The sequence below is a fragment of the Mesoplodon bidens genome (assembly GCF_964165515.1).
Source record: "Mesoplodon bidens genome assembly, chromosome: 17".
In the NCBI taxonomy this organism is placed as follows: domain Eukaryota; kingdom Metazoa; phylum Chordata; class Mammalia; order Artiodactyla; family Ziphiidae; genus Mesoplodon; species Mesoplodon bidens.
This window is the reverse complement of record NC_138174.1, coordinates 16762517-16784974: the sequence shown is the minus strand read 5'-3', so window position 1 is coordinate 16784974 and position 22458 is coordinate 16762517. Positions and strand designations below refer to the sequence as shown.

At 38.4% G+C, this 22458-nt stretch overlaps 1 protein-coding gene across 5 annotated transcripts in view; it reads left to right on the top strand.

Moving 5' to 3' along the window:
* Window positions 1-22458, top strand: part of RNASEH2B (ribonuclease H2 subunit B) — an 84422-nt gene that overhangs the window by 7425 nt on the left and 54539 nt on the right. For 2 of the 5 annotated variants that reach the window (XM_081215160.1, XM_081215157.1), the window contains exons 2-4: window positions 6750-6797; window positions 18737-18808; window positions 20827-20934. In XM_081215160.1, coding sequence (XP_081071286.1) covers window positions 6750-6797; window positions 18737-18808; window positions 20827-20934 — 228 coding nt within the window. Of the gene's footprint in view, window positions 1-6749; window positions 6798-12694; window positions 12770-18736; window positions 18809-20826; window positions 20935-22458 lie in introns of those variants that run through there. The other 3 variants (XM_081215161.1, XM_081215158.1, XM_081215159.1) reach the window with 2 other exon arrangements.

Below are 22458 nucleotides of genomic sequence, written 5' to 3'. Positions count from 1 at the left end.
TTGTATATATGTGCCACATCTTCTTTAACCATTCATCTGTCGATGGACACTTAGGTTGCTTCCATGTCCTGGCTATTGTAAATAGTGCTGCAGTGAACATTGCGGTACATGTCTCTTTTTCAGTTGTGTTTTCTCAGGGTGTATGCCCAGTAGTGGGATTGCTGCATCATATGGTAGTTCTATTTTTAGCTTTTTAAGGAACCTCCATACTGTTCTCCATAGTGGCTGTACCAATTTACATTCCCACCAACAGTGCAAGAGTGTTCCCTTTTCTCCACACCCTCTCCAGCATTTATTGTTTGTAGATTTTTTGATGATGGCCATTCTCACTGGTGTGAGGTGATACCTCATTGTAGTTTTCATTTGCATTTCTGTAATGATTAGTGATGTTGAGCATCCTTTCATGTGTTTGTTGGCAATCTGTATATCTTCTTTGGAGAAATGTCTATTTAGGTCTTCCGCCCATCTTTGCACTGCATTGTTTGTTTTTTTGACATTAAGCTGCATGAGCTGCTTGTATATTTTGGAGATTAATCCTTTGTCAGTTGCTTCATCGGCAAATATTTTCTCCCATTCTGACGGTTGTCTTTTCGTCTTGATTATGTCTTCCTTTGCTGTGCAAAAGCTTTTAAGTTTCATTAGGTCCACTTGTTATTTTTGTCTTTATTTCCATTTCTCTAGGAGGTGGGTCAAAAAGGATCTTGCTGTGATTTATGTCATAGAGTGTCCTGCCTATGTTTTCCTCCAAGAGTTTTATAGTGTCTGGCTTTACATTTAGGTCTTTAATCCATTTTGAGCTTATTTTTGTGTATGGTGTTAGGGAGTGTTCTAATTTCATTCTTTTACATGTAGCTGTCCAGTTTTCCCAGCACCAATTACTGAAGAGGGTGTCTTTTCTCCATTTTATATTCTTGCCTCCTTTATCAAAGATGAGGTGACCATATGTGTGTGGGTTTATCTCTGGGCTTTCTATTCTGTTCCACTGATATATATTTCTGTTATTGTTCCAGTACCATACTGTCTTGATAACTGTAGCTTTGTAGTGTAGTCTGAAGTCAGGGAGCCTGATTCCTCCAGCTCTGTTTTTCTTTCTCAGGATTGCTTTGGCTATTTGGGGTCTTTTGTGTTTCCATACAAATTGTGAAATTTTTTGTTCTAGTTATGTGAAAAATGCCATTGGTAGTTTGATAGGGATTGCATTGAATCTGTAGATTGCTTTGGGTAGTATAGTCATTTTCTTCCAATCCAAGAACATGGTATCCGTTTGTATCATATTTAATTTCTTTCATCAGTGTCTTAGAGTGTTCTGCATACAGGTCTTTTGTCTCCTTAGGTAGGTTTATTCCTAGGTATTTTATTCTTTTTGTTGCAGTGGTAAATGGGAGTGTTTCCTTAATTTCTCTTTCAGGTTTTTCGTTGTTAGTGTATAGGAATGCAAGAGACTTCTGTGCATTAATTTTGTATTCTGCTACGTTACCAAATTCATTGATTAGTTCTAGTAGTTTTCTGGTGGCAACTTTAGGATTCTCTATGTATAGTATCATGTCTTCTGCAAACAGTGCCAGTTTTACTTCTTTTCTGATTTGGATTCCTTTTATTTCTTTTTCTTCTCTGATTGTCGTGACGAAAACTTCCAAAACTATGTTGAATAATAGTGGTGAGAGTGGGCTACCTTGTATTGTTCCTGATCTTAGAGGAAATGGTTTCAGTTTTTCACCATTGAGAATGATGTTGGCTGCGGGCTTGTCATAGATGGGCTTTATTATGTTGAGGTAGGTTCCCTCTTTGCCCACTTTCTAGAGAGTTTTTATCATAAATGGGTCTTGAATTTTGTTGAAAGCTTTTTCTGCATCTGTTGAGATTATCATATGGTTTTTATCCTTCAGTTTGTTAATATGGTGTATCACATTGATTGATTTGCGTATATTGAAGAATCCTTGCATTCCTGGGGTAAAGCCCACTTGATCATAGTGTATGATCCTTTTAATATGCTGTTGGATATGTTTCCTCATATTTTATTGAGGATTTTTGCATCTGTGTTCATCAGTGATATTGGCCTTGGATTATCTTTTTTTTTTTTTTTTTTTTTTTTTTTTTTTTTTTTTCTTTTTGTGGTATGCGGGCCTCTCACTGTTGTGGCCTCTCCCGTTGCGGAGCACAGGCTCCGGACGCGCAGGCCCAGCGGCCATGGCTCACGGGCCCATCGGCTCCGCGGCATATGGGATCCTCCCAGACCGGGGCACGAACCCGTATCCCCTGCATCGGCAGGCGGACTCTCAACCACTGCGCCACCAGGGAGGCCCGGCCTTGGATTATCTTGAAGAGTGTATAAAGACTGAAAATACAATCAGATGCAGGAGAGGTGAAGATAAATTCACAGAACCATAGTGAACATACGGCCTGGCTAGGATGTTTTGAAAGCCATTTGAGCTTGAATTTTTGAAGACAAGCATGGTTTTCTGCAAACGACCTTGGTGTGTTTGCCATAAATAGGATGCCAGTTTGGACCATGAGTCTACCTTAGTATGGTAATTACTCTTTCTTTAGTGTGGGGCCAATGCATCGTGATTGTGTATTAGAAAACGTGACTGATGCTTCTTCAGGACTTCCTTAGCAGGGCCACGTGTTCCTAAGAAGGGCCGGCTGTGTTGGGGGCAGGGTGGCAGGGTGGTGGAGAGCTCAGAGACCTCTGGAATAGGGCATTGCAGCACCAGGAGGTCCAGGGTTTCTGCCTCTCTCAGTGTTAACTTCCTTGTCTCAAATCAACTTCTTCCGATTCCTATAAAACAGGCTGCATACACCCTGCACCCAAGCCCCAGGCCTCCTGGTGTCTGCTGGGAGAAGCTACCCCTCTTCTCTTAGTTTTTTGTTTACGGTTTTCAAGACAGGCTTCTGACCGGCCCCTGAGATCACTTGTAACCCTAACCTCTACCCACTATGAGCTGTAGCCAGGGAGGGGTGAGCTCCACTACCATTACAGGTGGGAGAGAGCGATGCCAGAGGGCGCTGAGGGTAGGGAGTGCTTTGTCCAGAGGAAGGAAAAGGTGCAGGATGGACAGCACAAGAGCCGACCACTGCCCTCCCTCTCCAGTGAGACCCGCTCCGGCCAGGAGCCTCAGACACATGTCACCCAGCCTGTCTCAGTCAAGCATTCTGAGTTTCCTGTTAATTGGTGGTCTTTGAATGGCATAGAGATATGGCAGAGGTTTATTGTATGGAGAATTGGGTTTGGCTATAACTTATACTCTCCTTCCTTTGCCAAGGTTTATATAATTTTTAGGAAACCTGTCTCCTAGGCCCGTATCTTCCATCTCTTATACCATTGTAACACACTCTGATGATATTGTGTGTTATTGTATTTGACCCTCACAGTGACCATGGGAAGTAGGCAACACAAGCTTTATTATCACCATTTTACAAGACTCGGAGAAGTCAAATAATCTGCTCAACACTCAACAGGAATTAAGTGGCAAAGCTCTCCTGAGTCCTCCAGGGCCCCTGCTCTGTGCGCAAGGCCACTCTGCTGGATGATGATGGTCCTCGCCACTGTGGGAGAGGTGGGAGGACAGGAAGGCTTGGTGTCCCCTGTTGTCAGTTTGATGACCAGGAACCAGGCACACCTCCTCTCCATGAGCCAATGCTATTGTTATTGGACATCCCAGTCAGGTCTGTCCTTTCTATCTCACCAGAATTTTCCTGCTTCCCGGATATTTCAAGGCCTTGGCTCCATCTCTATATGTTGCTGTTCTTTGTGGCTTTGATTGGCTACAAACTTGAAGTTCTGTATCAGTTTCTTCTTCAGCGCACAAGCCATTCCTAGAAATGTGGCCATTGATAGGTCAGCCCTAAAAGAATGGAGATTTTATCTTCTGTGGTCTTGGCAAAGGCCATTTTCTTCAAAACTTCAAAATGAAAAGATATTCTTAGAGGAACCCGGTACTTGGAAATTCTTTTTCTATTGCATGCCACTCTCTAGCTTTTCTTGGTTTGCCTCCTGTAGTGTTTGAGGAAGCTGAGAGCTTCAAAGCCAGGAAAATGACCCAGATCTCTTTGATGGCAGTACTAACATCTTGGGAAAGGAAGGCATATAGTTATTACTGAAATTAGCATTCCTGGAAGCAGCAAGTAACTTGGAAATTATGCTGATTTGTCTTGCATGCATCGTATTTGTGTCTTAGCAAAGCGTTCCCAAGGAGGTATCTCTGGCAATCAGGCAGAAGGGAACCAGTGGGTCTGAATATATTCTAATGGCTGAAGTCTAAAGAAAATGAACTGGGACCTGTTTAGGGCATATTGCATGAGCATGAGAGTGATAATCTCTCTCTCTCTCTTTTTTTTTTTTTTTTCTATTGGATCTTCATAAGAAACCTGAATAGCCTTGATATGGTATCTAAAAATAAAATGAGTGGTGCTTTGATGTCTGTTCTTTCTTCTCCGTGTAACAGGGGGTGTGTGTTTCTCAGAGCTTATCTGCTATATGCCAAAAATCAGACAGGGTCACGAACAAATGCCCATTGCTTCCAAGTCATAAGAACACTTGGCAAAAAGGTGGCTCTCTCTCTCTCCTGTCTCGTGTCTTTGAACTTTAAATGATATGAAGAAACTTGTCTTAACCAAGAGAGGGATAAGAATGAGCTGCCAAGTTTAAAAACTAGTTGATAAATAACTTCATATCAAGTGTACAACACCCTGTACTGTATACTCTGCAGATGAAAAATAATGTTCCATTTTGGCTTGTACAATACTTCATGAGTAACTTTTCAAACATACTGAATGTTTAAGTCTATGCATTGATAATGTGCTGTGCACTCTAATTTTTAAGCATTAAGATGTCATAGATAATTGGGGGCAGAGGATATACGCAGCTGTGCATAGGGTATTGTAATCGCTAATAAGATCAGTTTCCTTTTTTTCCCATTGGTCAGACTTGCCTTTATCTGTTTTTATCACCAGATGTTTCTTGTATCCCACAACAAATTTCTCTCATCCTTCTTTTATCTATTTTTTGATCCTTTATTTTTCTCTTTCTCACTTTCCTTAGCTCCCCCTCCTTCTCTTCCTTCTGCTGCACCCCTGACAGCGGGGGGTACGGGCTGGATTGGAGTGGGGCAACTGACGAGAAAGAAGTCTCTGGGGAGGACAGGACAGGAGGGGGACAGATGAGTTTTGAGATGTTTGTGTCACAGGAGAACAGTTATACCAAGATAATTATTGTGCTTCACAGCCACAGTTTTGTTTCCTGAGTTAAGAAGGAAGGATGGGACTTCAGATCAAGAGATTCTCTAGGGCTTCCCTGGTGGCCACAGTGGTTGAGAGTCCACCGGCCGATGCAGGGGACACGGGTTCATGCCCCGGTCTGGGAAGATCCCACATGCCGCGGAGCGGCTGGGCCCGTGAGCCATGGCCGCTGAGCCTGCGCGTCCGGAGCCTGTGCTCCGCAACAGGAGAAAAAAAAGAGATTCTCTAAAGTGTCATAGTTTAAAATGTTTGTTGCCTGATTTAAATCTTGGCTCTGTGTATAGCTGAATAGCTCTGTGACCTTGGACAGTTTTCCTAACTTTAGGCAAATTTATCATCTACAAAACTGGGAGTTAAGGGCTTCCCTGGTGGCGCAGTGGTTGAGAGCCCGCCTGCCGATGCAGGGGACACGGGTTCGTGCCCCGGTCCAGGAAGATCCCACATGCCGCGGAGCGGCTGGGCCCGTGAGCCATGGCCGCTGAGCCTGCGCGTCCGGAGCCTGTGCTCCGCAACGGGAGAGGCCACAACAGTGAGAGGCCCGCATACCGGAAAAAAAAAACAACAACAACAACAAAAAAAACCTGGGAGTTAAAATGGTACCTACCTCATAGAGATATTACAAGGATTATACGAGAATTATATATACATATAATCTGATGAATATATATATATATATATATATATATATATATATACACCTCATATATACATAATGTCTGGTATACAGTAAATGCTGCATACATATTAGCTTTTATTTGTTATTTTACATTCACTGGACACAATTGTCTCTTTGTCATTGGTATATTTTCTTTAAAGTTCAAATGTCAGGAAAGTAGCAATCAGAGTTTCCTTTTTGTTGAGGTATTTAGATCAGGATGGTAAACAGATGGAAGATTTGCTGCTAGAGTTCATGGTGACCAGTGGGACATAAAATTGGATCTTTATAGAGGGGGCAGAGACCATAAGAAAACTGTTTGGAATTGGTTAGACATAAACTCAAGAGGCAGGGCTTTAGATAATTGGAAGTTTAAGATATTATTGAATCTGAAATGCCCAAAGAGACTGAGTACCTGCTTCTGATTTGTCTGAATTTTTTCTGTTTTTGTAAAATACTCTTTTAGCCAGCATGGCTTATGTCATCTCTTATGTAAGAGAAAACAGTCAAAAAAAGAAAGTGTAAAGCTTACTCTTTAAAAAATAAAATGTGAAGTCTTATTTTATTCAGCATGGTTTTAAAAGAAGGTGTTTCCCATGAGTAAATTTTCCATATAAGTGAAGTTTGGCTCATTAAATATAAAAACTTGCTTTTATCATTTCTTACTGAGCTTGTTCTAAAAATCAAACAACACATTCATGTAACATTTATCGAGCATATTCCATGTGCCAGAAACTGCTGGGTACTTTACTGTATGTTATCTTAATTTTTGCACGTAAAATGCATTGTGTTCTGGCTTCTTAAGAAGAATATACAAGCATAATTTTATTGCGCTTTGCTTTATTGCACTTCACAGATACTGCATGTTTTTACAAATTGACAGATTGTGGCAACTCTGCATTGGGTAAGTCTACTGGCGACATTTTTCCAACAGCATTTGTTCACTTCATGTCTCTGTGTCACATTTGGTAATTCTTAGAATATTTCAAACTTTTTCGTTATGACTGTATTTGTTATGTTGATCAGTGATCTTTGATGTTGTTACTATTGCAAGATTACGACTCACTGAAACATCAAATGATAGCATTTTTTAGCAAAATTTTTAAATTAAGATGTACTTTTTTTAGGCATAATGCTATTACACACTTAACAGACTACAGTATAGTATAAACATAACTTTTATGTGCACTGGGAAACCAAAAAATTATTGTGACTCACTTTATTGCGATATTAGCTTTATTGTGATATTCACTTTATTGTAGTGGTCTAGAACTGAACCCACAATATCTCTGAGGTGTTTCCATACTGGTCCTAATTTAGTCTGCTCTTGGAAAGCTAATTGTTAGGCCCTTTGGTAGTTCTGTGCTTGGAATTCTTGACTTTTATATTTTGATCTTAATATTCCCAACACATTCTTAATGTTTCCACATAGTTAAGAGCAAGGACACTGGTTCTTAATTGAGTGCTTATTGCATGTTCTAGCCACTTTCACATTTATTTAAGCCTAACAAAAACCTGTAAAATAATTATTATGCCCATTTTGTAAAGGAAATAAGTGAGGCATGAGAGGTTGAATATCTTGCACAAGGTCACACTACTGAGTAAGAAGAGGAGCTGGGAATGGATTATGGATCTGTCTGACTTCAGATCTTGTGTTCTTTCTATGCTGACATGATCAAAGAAATAGGTATCAGTTAAAAATAGGTCTATAGAAGAAAACTCTTCTTTACAGTCCCAATCCTACTTTTCTGATTCTTTCCCATTATTCTAAAAGCAGATTTTTTTTGCTTCCCTAATTAATTTAGCTATCCTTCAGCTGTGCTGATGATGCAGGTAAAAGTTAGAAAAACGATGGAGCTTCCAAGCTTGGTGGGTGAGGAGCTAGCCCATGGGATAACCCAGGATTTTCCAAATTTAAATGAAAAATTTTAAACTATCTTTTCTTTTTTTTTTTTTGCGGTACGCGGGCCTCTCACTGTTGAGACCTCTCCCGTTGCGGAGCACAGGCTCCAGACGTGCAGGCTCAGCGGCCATGGCTCACGGGCCCAGCCGCTCCGCGGCATGTGGGATCCTCCCAGACCGGGGCACGAACCCATGTCCCCTGAATCGGCAGGCGGACTCTCAACCACTGCGCCACCAGGGAAGCCCTAAACTCTCTATCTTTGACAGAGCCTTTATCTTATAGTCAAAAGTAATTTTGTGTGCTTAAGGGACACACACACAAAACTACCAACTAAGGGATATATTAGAAGTATTATAACAATATGAGTTATTTTTTCATACTAAGTCTTCAGAATCTGGTGGCGGTAGATCCACTCCTCTATAAAAGCAATGAAAACATTGGCAAAGATGTCCAAAATCAACTTTTTCAGAACTCTTGAAATTAGCCAAAGGCTTCCAACAATCTGAGGAGTGTTTATTCAAGAAAAACTGCTGAATCTCATTGAGCAAGGTTTGTGGCATTGCAACTTGAACTGCTCCCATCTCCCTTTGCTCAGGTCTACAGTAACCTTGAAAACCAGCAGACTTGCAACCACTGGATGGGCAGGCCTTGTTTGGGGCTCCTCAAAAAAAAGTCCCATTCCCAGAGCATTGTCCCTATTTGACCTGTCTTCCAGCTCCCTGGAAAAGGCCTGTTCACAGGGCATTGTTGTCATTTGACCTGATTGGAGCTCAGAACTCACTCTGCAGGAAAACCCTATCCCCAGGACCTTTGTCAAAAACAGTCAGTGGCAATTGATACTCAGCTGCTGAGGGGGCAATACCAGTTGCGGAAATAAGAACCTGGCCAAAAACTTAAAAGGAAGATATGGGAATAAAATCTCCATAAAAGGCTTTGAAAAGCTCTGACATATTCCTAGGGAATTAGAGCACTGTGCACACATGCAAGGCTGTGTGCATACCTAGGAAAGACCTGAGAAGCCCGATTCTCTCACCTCTGACTGACCTTGAGGCCCAAGGGAAGTAGTAAATAAAAGCTAAGGCAGAAGTTTAAATTGCCTGAGTGTTGAAGGCATGCCCCAACACACATGAAGATCCCCTCAACAAATGTTGGGAGACTTTTTGGTTCAAAACTTTTAAGGATATCTCAGACCAGTCATTAGCTAACGCTAAGCTAACTGAGACATCAGTGGTTGCACACTACAGGGAATAGAGACTACAGGATTTGTCCAGAAAAGTCACTAAACAAACAAATTGTAACAATTGCAACGATGACCAAAAGCAGCAACAACAATAAGTCTTAGAGAGTTAGGAAAAGGGACTCTGATTTCCAGAATTGTCACATTTATTGTTATGTTATCTAAAATGTGCAGTTTTCAATAAAAAGATATGAGACACATGAAGATATAAGAATGGTATGCCTCATATACAGGGGGGAAAAGGTAATCAATAGAAACTGCTCCTGAGGGGGCCAAGATGTTGGACTTATTCTACAAAGATTTTAATCAGCTATTATAAATATACTCAAAGAACTAAAGTAAACTATGTCTAAAGAATTAAAAGGAAGTATGACAATGAAATCTCACAAAATAGAGTATATCAATAAAGAGATAGAAATTACAAAAGAATATATAAATTCTGGAGTTGAAAATTACAATGACTGAAAAGAAAATTTCATTAGCAGGCTCAACAGCAGATTTAAGCTAGAAGAGGAAAGAAACAGCAAACTTGAAGATTGATCAATTGATATTATCCAGCCTGAGGAACAGAAAGAAAAAAGAATTGAGAAAACTGAACAGTCTCAGAGACCTGTAGTACACCATCAAGCATATCAGAATATTTATAATGGGTCCCAGAGGAGGAGAGAAAAAGAAAGGGGAACAAAGAATATTTAAACAATTAATAGTGAAACATTTCTCAAATTTGATGACAAATAATATACAGATTTAAGAAGCTCAGTAAACTCCAAGGGGATAAACTAAAGGGGATCCACACCTACTCACATCATAGTCAAACCATCAAAAGACAGACACGAAGAGAGAATCTTGAAAGCATCAAGAGAAAAATGACTTATCAAATACGGGGAGCCTCAATAAGATTAACAGTTGACTTCTCAGTAGAAACCATAGAGGCTGGAAGTTAGTGGGATGACATATTAAAGATGCTGAAAGAAAAACTGTCAACCAAGAGTTCTCTGTCTGATAAAACTATCCTTCAAAACTGTGGGAGACACTAAAGCATTCCTAGATAAAGAAAAACTAAGACCTGAAAATCACAATGGGGTCCTTCAAATTAAAAGGAAAAGACACTGGATGGTAACTTGAATCTGCATGAAGACTGTAGATTACTGGTAGAGATAAATACAAAGATAAAAAATATAAAAGACAATACAGATGTATTTTTGTAACTCTTTTCTCTCTCTGATTTAAAATATAACCACATGCGGCAATAATTATAAAACTGTTGATGGGCTTATGTAAAGATGTAATTTGTATGATAATAATAGTACAAATGAGGGAGTAATACATTGCAGGGAAATTTCTTTATGATATTGAAATTTTCAAGTTAGTATTAATCTGGACTACATTCTTGCAAGTTAAGATGCTGATTGTAATTCCCAGGACAACCACTAAGAAAATAACCACCCCCCCCTAAAATATAGTGAAAGAAATGACAAGGGAATTAAAATTGTGTGCTAGAAAATATCTATTTAACAGGAAAGAAGTCAGTAATAGGGGAAAAGAGGAACAAAAACTTCATGACATATAGAAAACAAAGAGTTAAAGGGCAGATGTAAATCCATGAAATGTAAATGTATTAAAAGTTGTTACTGGACAGAAAGGGGGATACATTATAATGATAATTAGGAAGCTATAATAATTATAAACATATGCAGCTAATGACAGAGCCCCAAAATGCATGAACCAAAAACTGACTGAATTGAAGGGTAATGTGGAAAATTGAGCAATAATAGTGGGAGATTTCAATAACTCATTTCAATATGGATAAAACAACTAGGAGGAAGATCATCGAGGAAATAGAAGACTTGCCCAACTCTGTAAACCAACAAGACCTAAGAGACATCTATAGAACGTTGCACTCAACAACAACATTCTCCAGAACAGGCCATAATCTAGGCCATAAAACAAACCCCAATAAATTTAAAAGGACTGAAATCATACAACATATACTCTAAAAATAGTGAAACAAAAATAAGCAATTAATAGAAGAAAATTTGGGGAATTCACAAACATGTGGAAATTTTAAGCAGCATACTCCTAAATAATCAATGGATCAAGGGAGAAATTACAAAGGAAACTAGAAAGTACTTTGAAAAGAAAGAAAATGAAGCACAGTAATGTAAGGAATGGAAGTAAAGCAGTGTTCAGAGTGAAATATATAGCTGTACATGCCTATATTAAAAAAGAAGAAAGATCTCAAATCAATAACCTTATCTTTCATCTTAAGAAACTAGAAAAAGAAGAACAAACTGAACCCAAAGCAAACTAGGGGAAGAAATAAAGATTACAGAAAAACAACACAGAGAAAAATCAATGAAATCAAAGGAGGCCATTTTGAAAAGATCAACAAAATTGGCAAATCTTTAGCTAGACTGGCCAAGAAAAGGAAAATTCAAATTACTAAAATCAGGAATGAGAGAGTACATCATTGCCAATCTTATAGAAATAGTCAATAAAAAAGGAACATAAGGGAATACTATGAACAACTGTATGCCAACAAAGTAGATAATTTAGATGAAATGGACAAATCCCTAGAAAGGCATAAACTACAAAAATGAACTCAGGAAGAAATAGACAATCTGAACAGACCTAGAGCAGGTAGAGAGATTAGATTAGTAAGTTAAAACCATTCCATAGAAAAAAGCCCAGTCCCAGATAGCTTCACTGGCAAAATCTTCTAAATAATGAACAAATTAATACCAGTTCTTTACAAGTTTCTCCCTAAAAATGGAAGAAGAGAGACTACCTCCCAACTCATTCTGTGAGGCCAGTATTACCCTCATACCAAAACCAGACAAAGCTGTCATAAGAAAAGAAAACTACAGAATATATCCCTTATGAACATAGATGCAAAAATCCTCAAAAAGTAACAAACCAAATCCAGGAGTATGTAAAAAGGATTATACACCATGACCAAGTGGGATTTGTCCTAGGAATACAAAGTTGGTTCAACATACCAAAATCAATCAATGTAATATATTGTACTATTTCAATAAAATAAAGGCCCCAAACCACATAATCATCTCAACAGCCACAAAAAAGCATTCGAGAAAATACTCTTTCATGGTAACAGCACTCCAAAAATTAGGAATAGAAAACTTTCTCAGTCTGTTAAAGGGCATCTATAAAAACCCACAGCTAATATCATGCTAACATATTTCATATTTTTTAATGTATTGAAATAAAAATATTTTAGATATGTACATTGGGTTAAATAAAATATATCATTGAAAATTTATTTTATGTATTTTTAATATGGCTTCTAGAAAAGTTTTAATTACAAATGTGGCTCATATTTATGGGATGCATTTTATTTCTGTTTGACAATGCAGTTCTGAACACGGGATCTCTAGGTTCTGGCAGATCTGAGTCTTACTCCCTGCCCTGTAGGAATGGATAGTCGAGGCACGAGGGCAGAGGATTGAGGGACTGGGGTGGAGAAGCAGCGGACGGGGGAAGATGAAGGGGTGTGTTAAATGCAGTCTTTCTGTGAGCATTAGGGGCTTTGTTTTATGCACAGCTATAGCCTCAGTGTAAAATTGGTAATAGAATCAGTTTCAATAAGAAGATAGTGTTTATTACTAAATGGTTACTTATTCACATCTGATATTTGCTGTAGGTACCTAGAATCTAGAAAATGAGAATGCAGTTTAGTGAGCACAGACGTGGCATTTGATAATCATCCAACCATGAGGTGAGTGTACAGATGCCTTGGAAGACTAAAGGGAACGTCTAGTGTGCTGTCTAAGTGGTAGCTGCCATTTAACAAAGTGTTCTTTGTTGACAGGTGTTTTGATAGTGCAAGGCAAATCTTTGCCTGACGATATTTTTTTCATATTTAGGGAAAATATATCTCATGTAAAATTACCTGATTTCCAAATATTGGCACCTAATTCAAATTTTTTTAAATGTGCATAGCAAACAAAACCCGCCTGTGCACTGGATTTGGCCCAGAAGCCAACTGAATATTTAGCTGGTAAAGTGAATGCATACTTCCTTTGACTCCTTAGGCATCAAAGCAAAGAACTCAACCAGTGCTACACACAGGAAGCCTTCCCAAACCTCCTTATCTGTGTTACATCCTCTTTCATAAGGTCTAATAGTCCATGTATTTCTTCTCAGCAGTTGTTACATTTGCAGTCTACATTTGTGTGATTATTTGATTCAAGATATGTCTCTTCCGTGGGACATCTGAAAGCTCCCCATGGGTAGAGGCTGGGTCTGTTTTTACTAATCAGTAATTAACAAATGAATGAATGAATTGGGCAGGAGAGATGAATTTTGAAATGCATGCTGTGTTAAAGAGTATAGCATCTCACTTGGAACTCTGTGTTGAAAGGTTGAGTCCAACAGCTAGTTGTTTTGTAGGCTCTATATGAGAAAAGATGACTTTTTTCCCCTGTTACATAGACATTTCAGTGTTATCTACACTAATACATCTTAAAGCATATTTCAGAGAACACTGGCATTTGCAGCAGAACACATTAATGTATTTGTTTGTACTTAGTAATTCCAAAGTTCTTATAGTTTGACATTTTAGGCTATAGCTAATCCTCTGGACTTACTGCTCTTCCTGGGAAAAATGGAAACACTGCTTCCCTTGAATAGTTATTAAAAATATCTTTTTTAGATTTTGGATATTTGTAAAGTTTGATTATTTTAAGCTCTGGAGGAATGGGAAAGCTGGAGGAAGAACTGGCAAGGATCACTAGAACCAAAGTTTTCTATTAAAAAAAAGAAAAACAAAAATCAATAATAATTTGCCAAGTTACAGTTGAAAGATTTACTGTCATACTGAAATAAAATAAAGGCTGTATTGCTGAAAAAGAGAGGTCACCTTTTCTATGCCTTGAGAAATAATGAAGAAATGTGATGCTGGGAAGTGAGAAACAGCAGGCAGGGAAAGGAGAGAAGACCACAACCTGTTTTAGTTTGTGGAAAAGCTTTTAACAGTGCTAAACTTTATCCTTTACATTTTTATAAGTTGCAGAAAGGAAAGTCTTAAAAGATTTCTTAAAATTGAATCTGTATGGTTCCATTTATATAACATTTTCAAAATGACAGCATTTTAGAGATGGAGAACAGATTAGTGGTTGCCAGGGGTTAGAGATGGAGCAGAAGTTTCTATCAGTTTTTGCTTTGTGTATCTTGAAGCTCTGTGTGTGTGATTGTAAACATTTAGGATTATTTCCTCCTGACCCTTCTATCATTATGAAATGACCTTCTTCATCCCTGGCAATATCCTTTGTCTGTTATTAACAGAGCCATTGCATCTTTCCTTTAATTAGTGTTAGCATGATAAGCATACTCTATCTTCTTCCTTTTACGTTTAATCTACTTGTATCTTTATATATAAATTGGGTTTCTTATAGGAAGCATATAATTTTATCTTACTTGTTTATCTAGTCTGACAATTTCTTTTAATTGGGGTGTTCAGTCCATTTACATTGAATGTGATTATTGATATGGCTGGATTTGAGTCTGTCATTCTGCTATTTGTTTTCAATTATCTCATCTGTTCTTTGTACTTCTTTTACTCCCTTTCTGCCTTCTTTTGAATTGAGTGCTTTTTATGATTCTATTTCATCTCCTTTGTTGTCGTATTAGTAACAGCATTTTGTTTTGTTTTGTAATTTAACTGGCTGCTTTAGGGTTTACTGTACACCTTTTTAAATGATTACGTCTACCTTCAGGTGATACAACACCACTCCACATATAGTATAGGAAACTCTCAATGGTATATTTTCATTTCTCCCTTCCTGGCCTTTATGCTATTATTGTCATATATTTTATTTATGCATATGTTATAAACCCTGCACTAAATGGTTATTTTTGTTCAGTCAATGATCTTTTTTTTTTTTTTTTTTTTAAATTTATTTATTTTTATTTTTGGCTGTGTTGGGTCTTCGTTTCTGTGCAAGGACTTTCTCTAGTTGTGGCAAGTGGGGGCCACTCTTCATCATGGTGCGCGGGCCTCTCACTGTCGTGGCCTCTCTTGTTGCGGAGCACAGGCTCCAGACGCGCAGGCTCAGTAGTTGTGGCTCACGGGCCCAGTTGCTCCGTGGCATGTGGGATCTTCCCAGACCAGGGCTCGAACCCGTGCCCCCTGCATTGGCAGGCAGATTCTCAACCACTGCGCCACCAGGGAAGCCCTAGTCAATGATCTTTAAAGAGATTTAAATAGTAAGAAAAATTCTTTACCCCTGCAGTCACCATTACCAGTGTTCCTTATTCCTTTGTGTAGATTCATATTTTCATGGGGTTTCATATTCCTTCTAGCAGAACTTCCCTTAGCATTCCTTGTCATGTGGGTCCATTGGTGATTATTTCTTTCACCCCTTGTATTTCTGAAAGAATCTATTGACCACCTTCACTTTTCAAGGGTATTTTCTCTGAGTTCATCATGTGTTGTTTTAGTATTTTAAAGATGTTTCTCCATTGTCTTCTGGCTTGCATTGTTTCTAATAAGAAATTTGCTATCATTTTTAGCTTTGTGCTTCAGTACATGATGTCATTTTTTTCTCTCTGCTTTTAAGATGTTTTCTTTATTACTGGTTTTGAACTATTGATTCTGATGCATAATTTTATTCCTGTTTCTTTGTGCTTTGGGTTTATTGAACTTCTTGGATGTGTGGTTTTATAGTTTTCATCAAATTCAAAACTGTTCTGCCATACTTCAAATATTTCTTCTGTTTCCCCCCTGTTCTCTTTCAGGAGCTCCAATCACACATAAATTATTAGGATGCTTGAAGTTGTCCCACAGTTTGCTGATACTTTATTTTTAATTCTTCTTTCTCTGTGTTTTCATTTTAGGTAGTTTCTATTGCTGTGTCTTCAAGTTCATTAATCTCTTCCACCATTAATCGCATCTGGTGTATTTTTTATCTCAACTTGGGTCTTTTTAAGAAATCCTCTGTGTCTCTACTTCACTTTTTGTACATGAGGAATACTGTGTTTAATCCTTTTGTCTCTTCATTCTAACATCTGTGTCTAACATCAGGACCCCCTCTCAGTAATTGATTTCTTTATTTTTCTCATTATGGGTCATATTTTTTTGCTTCTTTGAATGCCTAGTAATATTTGATTAGACATTGTGAATTTTACCTTTTTGGCAGATGAATATTTTTGTATTCCTATAAATAATCTTGAGCTTCACTCTGGGATACAGTGGAGGTACTTGGAAACAGTTTGATTCTTTTAGGTCTTGCTTTTAAAATTAGTTCGGTGGGACTAGAGCAACATTTAGTCTAGTCTGTCCCCTACCACTGAGGCAAGACCCTTTGGAGTACTGTACCCAGTGTCCTCTGAACTATGAGGTTTTCCAGTCTGCCTGGGAATAGGCCCAGTGCAGGACCCCGAGTGCATGTGGGGTACTGTTCCCTCTAATCTGTTCAGCTGGCTTTTCTCCTACCCTTAGGTAGTTTCATCACGTGCATGCACTGATCAGTACTCTGTTGAATACTCTACTCAAGCAGCACTCTTTGCAGATCTCTGGGGTTTTCTCTCTTTGTAGCTCAGTTCCTGTATGCTGACCTGTGAACTCTAGCCATGGTGTCTTGAGAACTCTCCGCTCCATCTTCAACTCAGGGAGTCAGCCAGGCTTCACCTAGGTTCTCCCAGTCTGCACCGTGGCCTGGAAACTGTCTCAAGGCAGTAAGCTGGGGCGATCACAGAGCTTACCTCATTTGTTTCCCATCTCTCAGATGACTGTCCTGCATGGCTCAACCTCAAGTGTATTGAAAATAGTTGTTTTGCATATTTTGCCCTTTTTATTTTTGTTTTTTGGCTGTTAAATTGGGTTTCTGTTATTCTATTTGGTTGCAAGTGAAAATCTCAAAATTAGGGGTTTTTTTCTTTATATATTTAATGTCACTATTGAGAAAAAAGTTGTACCTACACCATTTATGAGTAAGCCCGTTTCTAAACATGCTTGCTCTATTTAAGTTTATGAAGATCTGAAGTGGGGTAAAGGGAGTGGGGCTGTAGAAAATAAAAGTGACTGTAAGTCCCCTTCCTTCCTCGAGCTTTCTGAGTTACTCTCTGGTAGATTGTTGCTCTGCTCACTTATTAATCAGAGTCCCTTGGTTCCTTTTGGAGAGAGATTCTTTAAATGGGTTTAAATATGCCACTCAAAATGTATGAGCATGTTATAAATAAAATTGTCACGGTCTTTATGTTTTAATCTATATGATTTAAACTTTGGCACTAAAATATCATGGAGGAAACATGAGAGGACTTAACTCACCAGATATTAAAATGTATTTTAAAGCTACAATAATTAAAATATTGAAGTACTAATGCTAATATAGCCACAGATTGATGGGTCAAAATACAGTGTCCATAGACAGACTCATAAATGTGTTTGAAACACTTAGCATAGGTTATTCAGTTAGATGACATAGAGACAACTGAACAACTCATTGCAAAAAATTAAAGTTGGATATCTCCTCCCCATATCTTATACAGAGATGTATTCCAAATAGGTTAACTATAATCTAAAAGTACTAGAAGAAAATATGGGCAATTCACATAATCTTGAGGGAGAGAAGGCCTTTCTAAGTATGACACAAAAGATAGAACCACGAAGGAAATTATTGATGAGATTACACAAAGATTTTATATCTCCTAAGTGGTGAAATAATCATTAAAAACAAGGAGTTCCCTGATGGCCTAGTGGTTAGGATTCGGGGCTTTCACTGCCATGGCCTGGGTTCAATCCCTGGTCTGGGAACTGAGATCCCACAAGCCGCATGGTGTGCCGCCCGCCCCCCAGAAAAATATCATTAAAAGCAGATTTGATATCCATACTGTATAAAGATTCCTAATATGGTAGTAAAGAAAAAGATGAATGCCCTACTAGAAAAATGGGCAGAGGACATGAGTAGATAATCATAATTAGGGGCAAAAAAATGAATGTCCAGTACATATTGATTTTTTAAATGTTCTATTTAATAATAATAGTAACAGTAGGGGCCTCCCTGGTGGCGCAGTGGTTGAGAGTCCGCCTGCCGATGCAGGGGATACGGGTTCGTGCCCCGGTCTGGGAGGATCCCATATGCCGCGGAGCGGCTAGGCCCGTGAGCCATGGCCGCTGAGCCTGCGCATCCGGAGCCTGTGCCCCGCAACGGGAGAGGCCACAACAGTGAGAGGCCCGCGTACCGCAAAAAAAATAATAATAATAATAAAAAATAATAGTAACAGTAAAAAATAATAATAATAGTAATAAGAGCTATCACTTATTATTTAGTATTATTTCTGTTTGTCTGAATGTAAGAACTTTAAACAAATTAGCTAGTTTAATCCTTTGAAAGGCAAGTGTACATATTATCATCATTTTATAAATGTGACGGCTGAGACAGGACATGAGGACCCTTGCCTGAGGTGACAAAGCTATCGGGTGGTTGAGTCAAGGTTTAACCCATCTGAGTCCTGCTCCTCATCACTTCTCAAAGAAGTAAATTAAAACTACCTTAAATTCCACTGCACTTTACAGAGAAGTTGATAATTTGCATAAGATCGCACAATCTATAAGCAATAGAAGAGAGCTAAAATTTTTAGGAAGAAAAATCGTAAAAACAGAAGAAAGAAAAAGAGTAAAGTAAGTAAAGTGAGCAACAAAACAGCTGTCTTTTAATTTTACAAACTCACCATTTCTTTTCAGAGTATTTAAAAGATGCTTCAAAGAAGATGAAAAGTGGGCTTATGTTTGTAAAACTGGTTAACCCATGTTCAGGTAAGCGCTCCCCCCCACCGCCCTGATAATGGTAACTTGAATATTTTTAAAACGTTGTAGCTGAAAAGTGTGGATATTTATTTGTCTTTGTATGTTTGTTCTTCCTGAATAGCTTTTAAAGGTAGGATAGCATTACATGGTGACAAAAGCAAGCTAACGACATAACCAGTCTTTTAAGATAATTCACTTGACTTAAATGTTTTTTTATTTCTTCTTAATTTTAATCCATAGAGCTGTATTCATCAGAAATGATGGCAAAACAAAAAAAAATGTAGCGTGTTTGATTTCTCTCTGAAAACAGATGAATTTTCCTGGGCCTTTTTAAGCCAACTTTTCCTACTAAAGTAGTTATCCAATATTAGCCTCCATTTATACTCATTTTATGTTATAAAGTAAAATAAATAACCAGAGTTTAAAAGGAAAAAAAAGGAAGGCTTTTACTGGACATGACAAGATTTTGAATAGTTTCATTTTTAGCTGTACTTTCCTTATTTTGTTCAGACCGAAAAGTAGTATATATATTTTTTCCTGTCAAGGGGTGATTTTTTTGCATTAAAAGCATTGTATTTTGAGGAGATACATGTTTTATCAGGAATAATTTTACCTTTATATTCAGTGTATTTTGCTTTGTCTTATAATTTTTAGGCAAAAATATTAAAATACACTATAAGTATATAGTAATATTGGTGATACTATTTATCTCTGTGTGAAATTTTTCTCCATTAGTTTATTTTATAAGATTTACAAGGTTATTATTAATTTTATAAGGTTTTGAGTAGGTACCTGATATTTAGCAAATTAGAGCATCCTCTTGGTGACTGTCATACTGAATAGTGAAAGCAAGAGAAATCCAGTGGTCAGTGCCGTGTTGTTATTGTTGTTGGAAAGACACATAAATAGAAACAACAAGAGAGGCAGAAATTCTGGCTTTCTCCAGTTTTCTTTTCCTCAAAATGAAATTGAATGTAATTGGTCAGTTATATTATTTGGAACTCCTAGGTATATGTAAGACTAAGATGAGGTGAGCAATGTTTTTTCAAGAGAAGTTTTTTAGTTAGCAGTAAAGCATTTAACAAAAGGAAGGTACAAAAAAGGTCAGGCTTCTTGTAAAATTCATTTCATCTAAATGTCTGTGGACAATGTTTTGCTATACTGACTATGGAGAAATAAAGGCTAACTTTTGCTGAGCACTTACTAACGTGCTGTGTTAGGAACTTTACGTGTACGTATTCTATCTTTTCAATCCTTATAAAAAAAATACTGAGGTAGGTTCAGTATTGCTCGCATTTTACAGATATGGAAAGAGAAGTACAGAAAGGATTATATAGCTTCCCCAAAGGCTCACGCCCAGCATGTAGTTGAGATAGACTCAAACTCAGGGCCCTGGATTTTGCTATGCTTAGAAAAAAAATTTGTGCATTGAAGGGATTCATTCAGATTCATGCAGATGCGCACAGTTCTCACCCCCTTCTAACTTCCTTTTTTTTTGGTGTTTTAAGAAAGGGAAATTTTCATCCAATTGGGTGTGGCTTTCCTCACTCCTCATGGCGTAAAGCACGTTGCTGTCGTAGGGCCCTGGCCTTTCTCCTATGGAGCTCGCCTCAGGGGTGTGCGGGCCCTGTCTCCCGCCCTCTGTATGGGAGGCTGTACACCGCCCTGGAGACAGGGCCCACAGGCCAACTCAGTTCATCTGGCTGAGCCACTAGGTTTGGGTAGTTTAAAAATGGGTTTTCCTTCCTGATCTGATGGAGGAGTCAATGAGAGGCTCTGTAGCAGTTAAGATAAATGATTTGTACTTTTGTGTTTATTGGTCTAAGTTCAGTGAGGATTATACAGTTGGAAAACAAGCATCTGTATGTAATAGCTACAAGCTTTCCTTGGAGTCACTTTGTATAGACTATATCTATGTATGTTTATGTTCATATTAGGAACATTCCTCAGAACTATTAGATAGTCTTTTGATTTGTGTGTGTGTGTGTGTGAAAACTTACAAATAAAAAACAGATTTGTTTTAACAGGGGAAGGAGCCATTTACTTGTTCAATGTGTGTCTACCACAGCTGTTTGAAATAAAAGTTTTCAAGGAAAAAAACCATTCTTGGTTTATAAATGAATCAGTTCAATCAGGTAAGTGACTAGTGTATATATTTACATTAACACATACCCTGACTTTGCCATCCTTCACATCTATCTGCCCAGTTTGGAGTCTGGTCCATGGTTTTTTCTTTGTTGGCATCAGAGCAGGGTTTAATCAAGGAGAAAGGAAAGATTTAAACAAGTTTAGATCAATAACTGTGTGCCTTAGATGGTAGGAAATTTTTAACTAACAATTCTGATTTTTCTTCTAAAACACTGACACACCCCGAGTCACATGACTTTTGTACTCTGGAGTGCACATTGTGTTCACTGGAAACTCTTTGCTCTTCTCTTAGCCATTTTTGAGGATCTTCAAGTTTTTAACATCTTATTTCCTTGCAAATGAATGCTGATATAGCTTCTAGAATAAAATAGAAGAGAAGAGAAGAGAAGAGAAGAGAATGCTTTCTCATATAAATTACTATGGCCACCCCACCTGCCCCCAACACACACACCCAACACCCAATTTCTATTTCTTTTAAGAGCGTTCCTTTGATTTGGGGCTCAGTGTTGACTCGGAAGGAAAAAGGATACCACACGTAGCCCTGACAGTTCTGGGTGGGAGTGGGAGGGCGCGTCATGGGGTATCTCAGTTCCCTCTGTCCCTCTGTCTCTCATTGTTTGCAGAGAGTGCTTTCCATTGCTTTCTAAGCCCTGAGCTTTCTGTTGACCGTCTAAGTCACCGCTTAGTGCTAAGGTAGAAAGGCCACTTTGCCTTTCTTGTAAGGCATCCAGAAGAAGGGTTTATTGCTGGTGTTGAATTTCATATACCTGTGTGCATGAGAAGATTTGAAGTGGTTTTCAGTTGCCGAAATGCAATGGTAGACTGTGTATTTAGCCTGGTAGGTGCCAAGTATACATTCCTTTTTATTGTTCTCTTTTCTTATTTTTCATTTGGCAATATATGAGAGTTCCCACTTCTAATGTAATATACTTGCCTTTGAGTTTGGCTGGATAGACACAGTAATATCCAGATGAAACTGGAAAATATTCAGAAGCAGTGATTGATTAGCTCTCCTGGACTGTCTGACTTGGTACCTGCTTTTTTTTTTTAATAGACCTTTTTTTTTTTTTTTATAGCTTTTGGTTCACAGCAAAGGTACCTGCTTTTTTCATCATTGTCTTCTTTTTAAATGTAACTTTAAAGAAAGAGCTTTTTTTTTTTTTTTTTTTTTGCGGTACGCGGGCCTCTCACTGTTGTGGTCTCTCCCGTTGCGGAGCACAGGCTCCGGACGCCCAGGCTCAGCGGCCATGGCTCACGGACCCAGCCGCTCCACGGCATGTGGGATCTTCCCAGACCGGGGCACGAACCCGGGTCCCCTGCATCAGCAGTCGGACTCTCAACCACTGTGCCACCAGGGAAACCCAGAAAGAGCTGTTTTTAAGAATGGCTACCAGAGTATTGTTTTCAGAACAAGAAACCTGTTTCTAATTTCTGAATATAATGGATGCCTCATATAAACTGAGCTTAGAGCTTCTGATAGGTTGTTTTCATAAACTTCTCTTCTACTTAAA